Raw genomic sequence first — 16,418 nt, 5'->3', positions numbered from 1 at the left:
TGTTAGGAACTATTTCTTCAAACACAGAGTTGTCAGGAAGTGGAATAGTCTGGGAAGTGATGTAGTGAAGGAAGGATCCATACATAGCTTTAAGAAGAGGTATGATAAAGCTCGTGGAGCAGGAAGAGCGACCCAGTAGCGGCCAGGGCCAGGATCTATGAATCGACCCCGCAACCATAACTACGTGAGTACAACTAGGAAAGTACACACTCCATAAACATAGTGAAGACTGAGCAGTACTCACATCCTCACTACAAGGAAACCCTTGTGTTGACTACAAGGAAACCCTTGTGTTGTTGACTACAAGGAAACCCTTGTGTTGACTACAAGGAAACCCTTGTGTTGTTGACTACAAGGAAACCCTTGTGTTGTTGACTACAAGGAAACCCTTGTGTTGACTACAAGGAAACCCTTGTGTTGTTGACTACAAGGAAACCCTTGTGTTGTTGACTACAAGGAAACCCTTGTGTTGTTGACTACAAGGAAACCCTTGTGTTGACTACAAGGAAACCCTTGTGTTGTTGACTACAAGGAAACCCTTGTGTTGTTGACTACAAGGAAACCCTTGTGTTGTTGACTACAAGGAAACCCTTGTGTTGTTGACTACAAGGAAACCCTTGTGTTGTTGACTACAAGGAAACCCTTGTGTTGTAGACTACAAGGAAACCCTTGTGTTGTTGACTACAAGGAAACCCTTGTGTTGTTGACTACAAGGAAACCCTTGTGTTGTAGACTACAAGGAAACCCTTGTGTTGTTGACTACAAGGAAACCCTTGTGTTGTTGACTACAAGGAAACCCTTGTGTTGTTGACTACAAGGAAACCCTTGTGTTGTTGACTACAAGGAAACCCTTGTGTTGTTGACTACAAGGAAACCCTTGTGTTGTTGACTACAAGGAAACCCTTGTGTTGTTGACTACAAGGAAACCCTTGTGTTGTTGACTACAAGGAAACCCTTGTGTTGTTGACTACAAGGAAACCCTTGTGTTGTAGACTACAAGGAAACCCTTGTGTTGTTGACTACAAGGAAACCCTTGTGTTGTTGACTACAAGGAAACCCTTGTGTTGTTGACTACAAGGAAACCCTTGTGTTGTTGACTACAAGGAAACCCTTGTGTTGTTGACTACAAGGAAACCCTTGTGTTGTTGACTACAAGGAAACCCTTGTGTTGTAGACTACAAGGAAACCCTTGTGTTGTTGACTACAAGGAAACCCTTGTGTTGTTGACTACAAGGAAACCCTTGTGTTGTTGACTACAAGGAAACCCTTGTGTTGTTGACTACAAGGAAACCCTTGTGTTGTTGACTACAAGGAAACCCTTGTGTTGTTGACTACAAGGAAACCCTTGTGTTGTTGACTACAAGGAAACCCTTGTGTTGTTGACTACAAGGAAACCCTTGTGTTGTTGACTACAAGGAAACCCTTGTGTTGTTGACTACAAGGAAACCCTTGTGTTGTTGACTACAAGGAAACCCTTGTGTTGTTGACTACAAGGAAACCCTTGTGTTGTAGACTACAAGGAAACCCTTGTGTTGTTGACTACAAGGAAACCATTGTGTTGTAGACTACAAGGAAACCCTTGTGTTGTTGACTACAAGGAAACCCTTGTGTTGTAGACTACAAGGAAACCCTTGTATTGTTGACTACAAGGAAACCCTTGTGTTGTAGACTACAAGGAAACCCTTGTGTTGTAGACTACAAGGAAACCCTTGTGTTGTAGACTACAAGGAAACCCTTGTGTTGTAGACTACAAGGAAACCCTTGTGTTGTAGACTACAAGGAAACCCTTGTGTTGTAGACTACAAGGAAACCCTTGTGTTGTAGACTACAAGGAAACCCTTGTGTTGTAGACCACAAGGAAACCCTTGTGTTGTAGACTACAAGGAAACCCTTGTGTTGTTGACTACAAGGAAACCATTGTGTTGTAGACTACAATGAAACCCTTGTGTTGTAGACTGCAAGGAAACCCTTGTATTGTTGACTACAAGGAAACCCTTGTGTTGTAGACTACAAGGAAACCCTTGTGTTGTAGACTACAAGGAAACCCTTGTGTTGTAGACTACAAGGAAACCCTTGTGTTGTAGACTACAAGGAAACCCTTGTGTTGTAGACTACAAGGAAACCCTTGTGTTGTAGACTACAAGGAAACCCTTGTGTTGTAGACTACAAGGAAACCCTTGTGTTGTAGACTACAAGGAAACCCTTGTGTTGTAGACTACAAGGAAACCCTTGTGTTGTAGACTACAAGGAAACCCTTGTGTTGTAGACTACAAGGAAACCCTTGTATTGTTGACTACAAGGAAACCCTTGTGTTGTAGACTACAAGGAAACCCTTGTGTTGTAGACTACAAGGAAACCCTTGTGTTGTAGACTACAAGGAAACCCTTGTGTTGTAGACTACAAGGAAACCCTTGTGTTGTAGACTACAAGGAAACCCTTGTGTTGTAGACTACAAGGAAACCCTTGTGTTGTAGACTACAAGGAAACCCTTGTGTTGTAGACTACAAGGAAACCCTTGTGTTGTAGACTACAAGGAAACCCTTGTGTTGTAGACCACAAGGAAACCCTTGTGTTGTAGACTACAAGGAAACCCTTGCGTTGTAGACTACAAGGAAACCCTTGTGTTGTAGACTACACATCATCAAGATATGCCAGTGAGTGTCTACCCAACACAGGGCTGAGGATGAAGTTCATAGCTCTTTAGAAGCTAGAGGGCGCGGTTTTTAACCCGTAGGGCATTCGTTTAAATTGGTATAATCGGACCCCATCTGAGAATGTTGTCTTCTCTCTATCTTCTTCTGCAAAGGTGATGGCCCAATAAGCTGACTTAGCGTCCAAAGTCGAAAAATACTTAGCTGTTCCAAATGAATCAAGAATTTCCTGGATTAGGAGCAAGGGATAACTATCAGCTATTGTTAATTCATTCACTTTCCTATAATCCACACAGAACCGATAAGAGTTATCTGGTTTCTTTACCAACACTACAGGTGAGAGCCACGGTGATGAACTCGGTTCAATTACATCGTTCTGGAGCATGGTATTACATTCCTCCCTTATTACTCTCTTAGCCTCTTCTGGGAGTCTCCATTGACGGGTTTGGACAGGTAAACTGTCACCTGTAGGTATAGTATGCTCAATCTGGGGCAGGAAGCCTATATCTCCTTCATCCATTGAAAACAACTTTGGAAAGTTCCTCAAAGCATTCTTTATTATTTCCTTCTCAGAACATTTTAAATGATTTAGATTTACATCATTAAATGTCTTTTCCCTTTTACTTTCGTTCTGGGTGGGAGTGGCAGGTGTCACTACCCTTTCTGGGACTCTGGTATTAAGTGCTCCACATTGTTGACCTCGGCCAGGTAGCTTAACGGAGTCAGGTTCAAAAATTAAGTCTTTGGGGATAATCTCAGCTGATGTTAACCTTCTACCATTCTTGAATCTTAACGCTTTACTTGTCAGATTTATCACTGGTATTAAGATATGTCTTTTCTCAGAAACCTGGGCTAGATGATGAGGCACCAGGAAGGATTCTAGCTTCCCCGCTAATTGTAAGATACTTCCTGGCTCGACCTTCCTTCCCACTGAACCTTTAATAAATTTGAATGTATTAGGTGGACATACCTGGTTATATAATACATGAACTGCATAATCTGCGTCTGCAGAGTTCACATTAGGTAACTGCGCTTCAAAAAGTGATTTAGATGGTGCCTTGAATAATTTATTACTACTACTCATAGAAGCTACTATTGAGGGATGTTCTATGAATTTTATTGGGAAGGAACCTCATCCAGTATCAGCCGACTGGTTCCCCTCCCTTTGCCATACGACAAGAGGAAGTCAAACCTTCTGAGAAAATCCATACCTAAGAGTAAGTCCCCTGGAAACCTTACTCCAGACACTACTAAACAAACGTAAACTTTATAACTTTCACCCAGTTCAAAGTACAGGTCCGTTTGTCCCTCGACATTAATATCATTACCATTTACAGCAGTAATATCTCTCTTAGCTTTGCTTATTTTACAACCCCTCCAGTTATTACATACATCTCGCTTAATTATTGACACCTGACTTCCCCTATCAATGAAAGCTACCAATTTGTTTCCATTTACTCTTATTTTAATCATCTTTCATCTTTGGTAACAAGGTTATCAGACCTATCTTTCTTAACCTTGTACCTTCTTCTTTCGTTAGGAACGAAAATTAGGGCAGTTGGCCCTAATATGGCCAATCCCGCCACACTCCCAGCATTGATTAGTTCTCCGAGCATTCTGTTTATTACGCCCACCACCGCCTGTCCTGCGGTGCGGGGGTATATACTTCTTCTCATTATTGGTTGTCGCCACATATGGTGACTCAGGTGTTACTCTCTCTGAGGCAACAATTCTATCTCCCTTTCTGTCTCTACCATATTCGGACTCGAGAGACATGGCATATTGAACTAGTTCTTTGAAGGTTTTAATCGCTAGTACCATAGCAACTCTAGTTCTCATCCAGACTGGCAACCCTTCACAAAATACCTGCTTTTTATAAAGCTCCAGCTGTTCTGCATTATATTTTAAAGTTCTGTTCACATCTTCCACCCTGGACCATACCAGACAACTGAAGTCCCTTAGAGTGTGTCCTTCCTTCAGTTGCAATTGTTCCAGGTATCGATGGATATTTTCAACTGATACTGCCGTCTGGAACCTATATCTTATAGCATCCTTGAAATTACTCCAGTTCTTTACGTTAATAAATTGTGGGAGACTAAATATGGATGCTGTGTTATCCACAATTGCTCTGAATCCCAGTGAAACTTTAATTTTTTCGTCAGATATATTAAACAAAATGGCCTCAATATTTTTAATCCAAGCTTCTACTTTGATATTTCTTTCATTGGGATTCCTCGGCAAATCTTCTACATGAAATTTCGGCAAATTTTCAAAGTATGGCCTATCAGCAATTACTGTCCCACACATAGAGGTTCCAACACTTCTATCTGGAGCTGATGCCTCAGATAAAATCTTTTGCTGAGTCATAGGGTTCGTTGGGACGCTGAGTGGCTTTCTTAGGGAAGGGTTGACCTGGGAAGGCTGGAGGCCCAGAAGTTGGGGTTGGGTCCGGAGTCCCGGTATATTAGATAAGGACCCATTCGGGGAAATATTGAATGTTTCCCCAGCTGTAGTTACACGTGTGGGTGTTTGGTTAGTATTTACAGGAACAGCATTAGACAGGTGAACACCTGACACAGCAGGGGAAGCTATGGTTACTGAGAAGTTAGGTATACTAGTAATTGTAAAACCAGTGGTCAGTGGTCAGTCGTCACGTGAGATCACAGACCCTGAGCTGCTTTGGGATTAGCGTGGACGGTTACAAAGCATGGCTTGCTTCTGCAGTGTTTTAAAAATTGAGGTTGGAGAGTTGAAGGAGGAGGTCTTGCTTCTCCAGGAGGAGATTAGGAGGCTGAAGGTCCACCTCAATGGGTCTGGGAGAGAGTGTGAGGTGGCTGGAGTTGTGGGGAATGAGGCTTCTAGCAGTGAGGTGCAGTCTGTCTCTCGCTGTGAGGAGGCTGTAGGTGGGGAGGTAGCAACGGCTACCAGCAGTGAGGTGCAGTCCAGCACCTGCTACAAGTGGCGAGTGGTAACCAGTAATGGGAGAAGAATCAGAATAAGGAAAGTTAAGAGTGAAGATCTGAAGGTAGGAAATCGCTTCTCTGTTCTTCAGGATGAATGTACTTCAGTGGCCAGTGAATGTAAGGGTAATACTGCCCCTGCTAACAGAGGTAAGCGCATTCTTGTGGTTGGTGACTCTCAGGTAAGATATGTTGACCGTGCTTTTTGTAATAGGAATAAGAAGATGAGAGATAGAGTGTGCTTCCCTGGAGCTGGTGTTGGGGACATAGTTAACAGGCTGGATAATATCATGTCAGGTAATGGGAACAAGCCCATTATTTGTCTCAGTGCTGGTGGAAATGATATTGGGAAGGGTAGGAGAGAAGAGCTGCTAGGTAAGTACAGGTCAGCTATAGATTTCATTAAGTCTGAGGGAGGGGTCCCAATCATATGTAGCATCTTGCCTAGAAGGGGAGTAGGAAATGAATGGTTGTCTAGGGCAATTGGTGTAAATTGCTGGCTAGACAGATACTGCAAGGAACTTGCAATCCCATTCATTGACAACTGGAACAACTTTTATGGCAAACATGATATGTATGCAAGGGATGGGGTACATCTCTCTGGGGCTGGGGTGGTAGCACTTGCAAACTCAATTGAGAAGGCCATTGGTGAAATGCCTATGATTTTAAACTGATAGAAGATAGAGTTGGAGATAGGGTTGGAATCAGTAAATGTATAAAAGGCATTCAGCATGAAGTTATAAATAAAGACAATAGATCAGGTCAGCAAACAAAGGGGGACAGCAGAGGACAGCAAGGGACTAGCTCCCTTAAGGTTTACTATACTAATAGCAGGAGTGTAAGAAATAAGATAGATGAGCTAAGATTAATTGCAAGTGCAGGAAACATAGATATTATTGCTATAACAGAGACCTGGTTCAATCTGAAAGATAGAGAGATGCCCTCTGAATGTCACATACAAGGCTATAAATTATTCCACACTGACAGGGTCAACAGGAAGGGTGGTGGAGTAGCGATGTATGTCAGAGACAATTTAAATTGTTGTGTTAGACAAGATATAAAAGTAGAAGCGTCAGCCACTGAATCTGTTTGGTTACAGCTTCTCGAGGGCCGAGAAAAACTAATTTTGGGTGTGATTTACAGGGCCCCAAATCTTGATAAGGAGTGCAGTAAACTTCTATGGGACGAAATTCGTAAGGCATCTACATACGAAAATGTTGTGCTAATGGGAGATTTCAACTATAGACAGATTGACTGGAGCAATTTTACAGGAAATTTAGAGTCAGGTTACTTTCTTGATACGATCCAGGATTGTTTTTTAAAACAGTTTGTGACAGAGCCAACTAGAGGAAATAACCTCCTTGACTTGGTTCTTGCCAGTAGGGAAACACTAATTAATAATCTTGTGGTTAATGATGAGCTTGGGGAAAGTGATCACAATTCACTCGGTTTTAATATATCATGGAGTTTCCCTAATAATGGCAATCAAGTCTCCGTCCCTGACTTTCGCTTGGCTGATTTCATAGGACTGAAAAATTACTTAGGTGGGCTGAACTGGAATGACCTGACTAAGGGTCAGGTAGGTGGTGATGGTTGCCGATATGATGCTCAGTCAAATTATGTTCCAAATAGGGAAATCAGATCAAACAAAAATGATCCTAAATGGATGAACAATAGATTAAAATATCTGACTGGTCAAAAGAGAGGCATATATAGGCAAATCAAAAGAGGAGAGGGGCAATTAAGAAATCGATATATTCAGTTAAAGAGAGAAATAAAAAAGGGAATTAGAAAAGCAAAAAGAGATTATGAGGTTAAAGTTGCAAGAGAATCGAAGACTAACCCAAAAGGATTCTTTCAGGTATACAGAAGTAAGATCAGGGACAAGATAGGCCCACTCAAAAGTTCCTCGGGTCAGCTCACTGACAGTGATAAGGAAATGTGTAGAATTTTTAACACATACTTCCTCTCAGTTTTTACACAGGAGGATACCAGCGATATTCCAGTAATGATAAATTATGTAGAACAGGACGATAATAAACTGTGCACGATTAGGGTCACAAGTGACATGGTCCTTAGGCAAATAGATAAATTAAAACCTAACAAATCCCCAGGCCCTGATGAACTGTATGCAAGGGTTCTAAAGGAATGTAAAGAGGAGCTTAGCACACCTTTGGCTAATCTTTTCAACATATCACTACAAACTGGCATGGTGCCAGATAAGTGGAAAATGGCAAATGTGATACCTATTTTCAAAGCAGGTGACAGGTCCTTAGCTTCGAACTATAGACCAATAAGCCTAACCTCCATAGTGGGAAAATTTATGGAATCAATAATTGCCGAGGCAGTTCGTAGCCACCTTGAAAAGCATAAATTAATCAACGAATCTCAGCATGGTTTTACAAAGGGGCGTTCCTGCCTTACGAATTTATTAACTTTTTTCACTAAGGTATTTGAGGAGGTAGATCATGGTAATGAATATGATATTGTGTATATGGACTTCAGTAAGGCTTTTGACAGGGTCCCACATCAGAGACTATTGAGGAAAATTAAGGGTTTTGCAGAGCTAGCAGCACCACTGACAGATCTAACTAAGAAGAAAGCTAAGTTTGTATGGAAAGAAGAACATGAGTTGGCTCACGAAAAATTAAAGGCTGAGCTTACAAGTGAGCCGGTATTAGTGGTCCCTGATTTTTCCAGAGAGTTTGAGATACATACAGACGCTTCAGCAGTTGCAATAGGAGGTTGCCTAATGCAAAGAGACAAGGAAAATAACCCACACCCAGTAGCGTATTTTAGCAGAAAGATTAAAGGACCGGAAGTCAGGTATGCCATCACTGATAAGGAAGGAAAAGCAGTAGCCAGCTCTTGTGCCACCACCATGCAAAAGGTGGAAGTTGACGGGTGAGGCTGAGTGGATGAAGGGTGGCCTTGGTGCCTGAGGAGTATTGTCGTGGTGAAGATAAGCTGCTTGCTGAGTCCTGAAGTTCCCAGATGCTGTGCTTTCAACGAGAGGGGCCCGCATGAGCATTCCTAAACGCCAACGAAGTCCACACAATGAGACATGGCCCAATTTAGGAAGTGCTAGGGTCGGCCAGAAGCCCTGGCTAACCCCTCTTCTAGTAGAAGCAGTACACAGATCTGGAGGTGAGATGACAAGAATACTGCAGTATAGCACAATGGCCCTATGTCCTCCTCCGTCGACCCCTTCATATTTCTGCCGCCCTTGCCCAAGGATTTGTAGAGAGCTTCTCCCTGGGTCAATAGCCTGCACCCAAGTCAAGCCAACCGTGTCATTTACTACTAGCCAGTGAAGCTTGGGAAATGATGATTAGAGTGGTATTAGTATGGTACCTCTACTGCTAGGGGATGATCTATGTTATGTCAGCTGTTGGGACATATATGTGTTGTATATTATATGAGGTAGCTCCTTGCTGGGAGGGATCACCGTAGAGATAGGATGTATTTTCTTTTCAGGTGGAGAACTGTAAACACCAATCGGCTCGCCGTCAGAAGAGGATTCATTTATGTGAGGGATGGGAGGTTTTCTTTTAGTTCCTAGAAATGGGATAATGATGGGTCCTGGTTGCGATTCCTGCCTTGTCACGAATGGTCGTGGAAGGGTGCAAGAAAAATGCGACATTGTGGTCGTGTAATGGTTCAGTTGCAAGTACTTTAAGGAATAATACCCGCTGGAGCTGTTTTCTACGCCAGGAAAACCTTACGAGGTTTGGCTCAATGGTTAATTAGCGAGGGTGACTACAGGAGCTAGTTTATTTCTAGTAGAGTACAGGAAGGCACTGGAGCCCGATATTTAGTTTTAAGGAGATATGACGGATAAGGAGGTTTCGCACCAGTCATTGTTATTCGTTTCTTGTGCTAGAATTTATTAAACCTACTGATCTGTGTGAATTCATATTATTTGCTGTTGTATTGTAATAGAATTAAAGGGTTAGGATTAAAATAGTCTAATAACTTAGAACAAATTGTCCTAGTTCTCAGATATTTTAAACTGGGGGAGAAAGGGGGATGTGATGCAGTTCAGATGGGCTTGTGAGGTCTCTAGGGAGACCTAATTATATGGTTACACCTGCCTTGGAAAATGTCAGGTAGACATGCCCATGTCTGAGGTCTTTTGTTCTTGACGGCATCAGACCTCAGCGTCAGGTCATATCACGTGGTGCACACCCCATTGTGGAGGGGTACTTTGACCACCATATAAGACCAGGGAACAGTTGAGAAAGGAGGTTGTTGGTGACAGGTCAGGGGAGCAAGAGCTCTGGACAGCCGCGTGTGTAGTGGACCACACATTGGGAATCTCGGGTCAATGGAAATAAATGGTATAAAATACCGACACAATGGAAATATAAACACATATGCAGTATACAAACAGATCTGTTTGTGACTTGAAAAAGCCCACTGTGTGGGCGAAACGTAGTCAACAAAGGATCACATTATACTGCATATGTGTTTATATTTCCATTCCGAATCTCGGGTCAGCTGGTCGGTGAATTAAGAGTAAGTACTAGTCCATGTTACTGATAACATCTACCCTTCCCCCTGGTAATAAGTCTCATGGGTCAATTGTTATATTATGTAAATGTCCATCAGGATATGTTGTATTCTAGCCCATTTATGTTATTAGGTAAACTATAGCCATAGTTCCCATTTTTATTTGTACCTCCATATGCTATTCCCTATTCTGTTAAGCACTGGGATAACACCGGAGACATGCTCACTTGCTGGGATACCTCAAGCAGAGTGGGTATAGGTCTCAAAAGGGCTGACGAGAGGTTGTAGTGGTGGTTCGAACATGTGGAGAGGATGGAACGAAATAGAACAATTTCGAGAGTGTATAAATCTGTTGTGGACTGAAGGCGGGGTAGGGATCAGCCTAGGAAAGATTGGAGGGAGGGGTCAACAAGGTTTTGTGTGTGAGGGTCTTGGACCACCAGCAAGCATGCATGAGCGTGTTAGGAAAGAATGGAGACAAATGGTTTTTATGACTTGACATGCTGTTGGAGTGTGAGTAAGGTAACATTTATGAACAGATTCAGGGAAACCAGCAGGCCGGACTTGAGTCCTGGAGATATGAAGTACAGTGTCTGCACTGTGAAGGAGGGGTGTTAATGTTGTAGTTTTATAATTGTAGTGTAAGCGCATCACTGGCAAGATAGTGATGGAGTGAATGATAAAGTTTTTCTTTTCGGGCTACCCTTCCTTGGTGGGAAACTGCCTGTATGTTAATAAAAATAAAAATGTTATTCCTCCGTTTTGTCATGCTTGATGGAACAATCAGTACATAAGAAGTGTGCGTTTGTGTCACCTTGCTTGGGAGATGGGTAGACAGTCAGGGTGGGTGGACGAACAGCAGCAGCCATGATAAATGGGTCGTGAAAGTCTTCGTAATATGGAGCTGAACGTTTCTCAAGAGTCTTGGTGGTGTTCTCCACCAGTCCGAGACGTGCCAGAGCGTCAGTGAGACGGTCATCAAGACGGTTGACAATGGCTCTCACTGCTGCCACTTGCACCTCCACTGTCTGCCCGGACTCTGAGTTCTGCTCCAGCCCTTCCATACGACGCCGCAGGAAATCAACCTACCGAGGAGGTGTCTATATTAAACAAATAAATGTTGAAGCTCATGTTTTATACCATCCAGCCATAGTTATTTTATACAGCCTTTCCTCATTTAACGATGGAGTTACATTCCTAAGACCACGTCGGTAAACGAATTCGTCGCTAAGTGAGGAGCATACTATAATGGTAGTGGGTATGTGTGAACCATCTTCGATATTATTTTAATGTCATCTTTGTACCCTTTACATTTCTGGTATATTTTTAAATGTTCATACAGTAGTGTACTGTATATTGCAATAAATAGAGAAGAAAAAAATCAGCTCTAATATTCATTATTTAGGTATGCATACTGGTCAGAGAGCCCGTCGTAAGTCCGACTTGTCGGTAAACGAGTACGTCGGTAAGTGAGGAGAGGCTGTACTTCTATGTCTCCCCTTCACTCCCCCTCCCAACAAGTGTATCCCAACAGTCAACTATCACTCAGTTACCTACTTACTACCAGGTGAGTGAATTATACACATTCTGTATGAGCAGTAAAGTAAGTCACACTGTACAGTACAACCCGTCATCTTAATCACAGTCATCATTTCCCCGTTGTAAAGACAAATGGGAAACTGATGAAGACATCTTAAACAGTAAAAATATGAAATTGTAATGTCTACCATGCTCAGTGACAGCTCGTTTTCTATTCCTGCATTTATCTTATCTTTATTTCTTAAACTGGGGTATAACTGGATGTATTTTGTGGCCAGAGGACAAAGTAACCTAACCCAAACTTTATATGAGAAATCCACATAGATGCTTAAGGAGTTAAGATAATGGGTTGCAGAATAAATGCAGCATCTGAAGAAGGTTACTAGTAGACCGAAAAGTGTTCAGTTTATCGCTATACTGTTGATTGTGAGTATACTGGAGAGGAGCATGCTGGTGTAAGCAGCGTTGTTTGTGTGTCTCATTATGCTGTGTAAATAAACCTGATTAATTCATTACTATTGTTCTAAAGTGTATTTTTAAAAGATAATCGAGAGGGAAGCTCTGCGCCTGCACTGAGGAGCAGGGAGAGACGCCATTGTTTTTTTGAATGTGGTACAGGCACGCTAATGTAATGTGCACAATTTTCGTCACTCTAGGGGTTATATTGGGCTTAAAACCTCTCAAATAGGAGCCGAAATTGTTGGATGTGCAGTCCTGCATAACATGAACATTAAGCAGATGGACAGGACAGCTCCAGGAACCCCAGCTAAGTGTCTATGTTTATGTTTAGAAGTTCTGGCCAGTAAATTCTTCATAAATGTAGACAGGGGGGGTTTTGAGTATGATACACAGTAATCTCCAGACTAATTGGTGAGTGTTATGCTTATAAATTCTGCTTCTGTTACATAAATGTGTATATGTAATCATTTATTAATTTTAACAAACAGTCCACAAATTTATAATAATGTTTACCAGAATTCCTGGTGCAATTAATATAGGTCTAGAGCAACTTGTGGATAAGACAGTTGTAGGTATCGAAGGGGGACATTTTTTGCGACCTAGGTGTCCCAAAATTCCTACTTGTCTATGTAACTTTGATAAATAATAATTATCTTTGTTACCATTTACTGGTATGTGCCTTATGAGTTACATCCAGGTAAATGTAATTTTCCACATCAAGTATCTATTTAATGCTGGATGAGCAGGGGTAATAGATGTAACAGCTACTGCTAATATGTCTCGCCTAGCCTGGGAGTCGAACCCTGGTGTTTTCAACGATGAGCACGGCGACCAGTTTAATAGTTTAATATCTTTATGCACCCCCATACCCATCCTGTGGGCGGTAGTCAAAAGATTATAGAGGTACATAATGGGTCCAGGGACTGGACTCCAAAGTTTCGATTGCTGAGCAAGTTACAAACGGCGACCAGCCATGAGTTACAGGTCTAGAAAATCTACGTTATCTAAATGTACACATGTATAATTGTTTGTCAATGAATTAAATACTGGAGGTTATATTCTAAATAAATCTTTAATAAATTTATATGATAAACACAACAAGTGAAGTTATTAGAGTATAAGTACTATAGGCTCAGTAACACTATAGGCCTAGTTAACACTATAGGCCTAGTAACACTATAGACCTAATTAACACTATAGGCCTAGTAACACTATTAGTAATGAACATAAGGCACAATACTGTGACTGGAACAATACACAATAACCCGCAGGTAAGAGAGAAAGGCTGTTGACAACGTTTCAGTCCAAGTCGGACAGAAACGTTGTGATAAGCTTCTCTCTCCTATGTGCGGGTTATTTGTGTAATAGTAATCTCCAAGTGAAATTTATACTCGTTTGTAAACATCACGTATATGTTTAACAAATTATCAGCTGATAATGTTAGATCAAGGTAGCCAACTGTTGACAATAACTATAGTTAACGCTAACTGTACAATGTTAAGACTGGCGAAGGTGCTCTCCTTACATTGAAGGCGTGTCGATTGAGCTTGGCTTCTATCCTCCGCGTCTCTGTGGAGAGTCGCTCCATGTCTGAGCCAACCTCCTCCAGGTTGGTGTCGTGGCGACCCAGCTTGTAGAACACATTGTTAAGCTTCAGCTCGTCCTCCTGCAGATAAGATACTCTTGAAAAAAAAAAACGGACAGAAAACGCCCAAGGAATGGACATTGAGTGGAATATAAAGGAATGAACTATCTTACCAATGGATTAGAAATCGAGCTAAATTTAATGTAGATCATAATTTTAATTACCTGTATATGACAGAGGAAGGCCTCGGTCTCCAGCTGCAGGTCATCATATGACTAAGACCCGTGTCAGGAAACACTTGTCCTGTTTCCTGACGAACCTTTCCTAACCTATATATGACTACGCAGTTAGCCTTGATGTTATTTATCCCCGCTGCTTCATCCTTGTGTACACCACCAGTAATGTTTTCTTTCATTATTAAAATTTGGATTAAACAGAAATGGAACATTTAGTAAATATTCAGTAAACAGCAAATAATAAGAACAGCTAATGATATGATACAAACAGTGGGATGTTTCTCGAAATACCAGCCAGTGTTGTTGAACAGTTGTCTTACTGCTTATTAATATATATGTAGCGTAGAGTATTTTCTATTACATTAATGAGTCACACTGACAAGAAAGTTCATTCATGTTCATATAGGTTTGCTATTACGGGTCCTGGCCAGGGTCTTCTCCATGTGGTGACCCGGTAGTGGCTCCCGAGGGTCGGAGTTTGTACAAGTGATGTACCGTTTACAGCCCTACAGAAGGGTCAGCCCTAAGACATGGGTGTGGTGAGCCGTCTTTGTGTCAAGTGGAGTACCGGTTACAGCCCTATTTATTTATTTTATTTATTAATTTGAACATGATACAGAAAAGTACAAGAGAATACAATTAATTGCAGCATGCCAAAGCCAATTGTATGCAGAGCATTATGGGCAGGCTTAAAATTAACTTAAGATTAACTAAGTAATGATGTATTCAGTGGTAAAACATTATTGTAAGCAGATAACAATTAAGCTCTAATGAGTATTACAAAGACAGGTCATATGGGTGCATGCATTGTTGTACATGCAGTAGAATGGAGTATTATGTTAGGTAGTGTAATTAAAAAATAACAAAGTTTGATTGGATCTCAGGTTAAATATTTCTGTGATATTATGAGAAACATTTAAGATATACAATTTATAAGATACAATTATTCAGTATTTATTTGGTTGTGGGTGAGTAAGTGATTTTTGACAAGAGACTTGAATTTATAAACAGACAGTGTTTCTTTTATATTCACAGGTAATGAATTCCAGATTTTAGGGCCTTTTATGTGCATTGAGTTTTTGCATAGCGTGAGATGGACACGAGGAACATCAAAGAGTGATCTGTGTCTTGTGTTATGGTCATGTGTTCTGTTGAGGTTGGCAAGGAGATGTTTGAGGGGAGGGTTTATATCAGAGTTAATTAAGTGTTCTATGTATGTAGTATGTGCAGTAATAAGTATGGATGTTTTGTATTGTGAGTAGGTTTAGAGTTTTGAATATTGGTGGAGTGTGCTGCCTGTAGCGAGAATTTGTTATCATTCTGACTGCAGCCTTTTATTGGGTAATTAGTGGTCTGAGATGGTTTATTGTTGTTGAGCCCCATGCACAAATTCCATAGGTGAGATAGGGGTAAATAAGTGAGTGATATAGGGCCAGGAGGGCTGACTGTGGAACATAGTACCGTATCTTCGATAGTATGTCTACGGTCTTGGAAATTTTCTTAGAAATGTGTTGTATGTGTTTGAAATTTGAGCCTGTTATCAAGGTGGATTCCTAAGAATTTTCCCTCTGTGAGTTTTGTGATAGGTGATCCGTTTATCATTATGTTAAAAGGAACATCTGTAGCTCTGTTACCAAACTGAATGAAGTAGGTTTTGTCAATGTTTAGTGTAAGTTTGTTAGTCCTCATCCAGGTAGATATTTTCTGTAATTCGGTATTTACAGTATTGGCTAGCGTGACTGGGCTCGGGTGAGAGAAGACGTATGTAGTGTCATCTGCAAATAGTGTGGGTTTGAGTAGTTGCGATGCATTTGGTAGGTCATTTATGTATATGAGAAAGAGAAGAGGGCCAAGGACACTTCCCTGTGGGACACCAACTGTAATTGGCTGTGCGGAGGAGTTTGCCCCATTTGCGTACACATATTGGCTTCTGTTGCTGAGGTATGACTTTATGTAGTTGAGGGAGTGCCCTCTTATACCACAGTGTGACAATTTTATGTATAGCAAGTCATGGTCAACTGTATCGAAAGCTTTACGTAAGTCAATGAAGATCCCCAGTGGGACTTCTTTTTTCTCTATTGCAGTGTATATATGTTCTAGCATGTGTATAATAGCATCGTTAGTATTTTTATTAGGCCTGAACCCAAACTGACAGGGGTTGAGTATGTTGTGGGAGATGAGGTAGGAATAGATTCGCTAATGAATTAATTTTTCGAAGAGTTTAGAGAGAGGGTGTAAGTTGGAAACTGGCCTATAGTTATTCAACTCTGTTTGGTCTCCTCCTTTGTGGATCGGGGTGACCCTTGCTATTTTGAGAACTGTAGGGAAGGTAGAGGATTCGATGGATTTGTTAAAGAGTGTTGCAATGATTGGTGATAGCACTTGTGACGCTTTTTTGTATATAAAGTGTGGTAAGGTATTTAAATCTCCTGTCTTGTTTTTTAGTGCGTTGATAATAAGGGAGACTTCATATGGG

The 16,418-nt window shown here is 41.3% G+C and overlaps 1 protein-coding gene across 1 annotated transcript in view; it reads right to left on the bottom strand.

Moving 5' to 3' along the window:
- LOC128686848 (uncharacterized) overlaps positions 1-16,418 on the bottom strand; it is a 315,805-nt gene that overhangs the window by 15,602 nt on the left and 283,785 nt on the right. The window contains exons 4-5 of the mRNA XM_070091491.1: positions 13,647-13,787; positions 10,938-11,208 (exon numbers count right to left, since the gene is read on the bottom strand). Of these exons, the coding sequence (XP_069947592.1) occupies positions 10,938-11,208; positions 13,647-13,787 (412 nt within the window). The remainder of the gene's footprint in view (positions 1-10,937; positions 11,209-13,646; positions 13,788-16,418) is intronic.

The sequence above is a fragment of the Cherax quadricarinatus genome, chromosome 35 (genome assembly GCF_038502225.1).
Source record: "Cherax quadricarinatus isolate ZL_2023a chromosome 35, ASM3850222v1, whole genome shotgun sequence".
In the NCBI taxonomy this organism is placed as follows: Eukaryota; Metazoa; Arthropoda; class Malacostraca; order Decapoda; family Parastacidae; genus Cherax; species Cherax quadricarinatus.
Note: the sequence above shows the minus strand (reverse complement) of the source record. Positions and strands in the feature narration are given on the sequence as shown.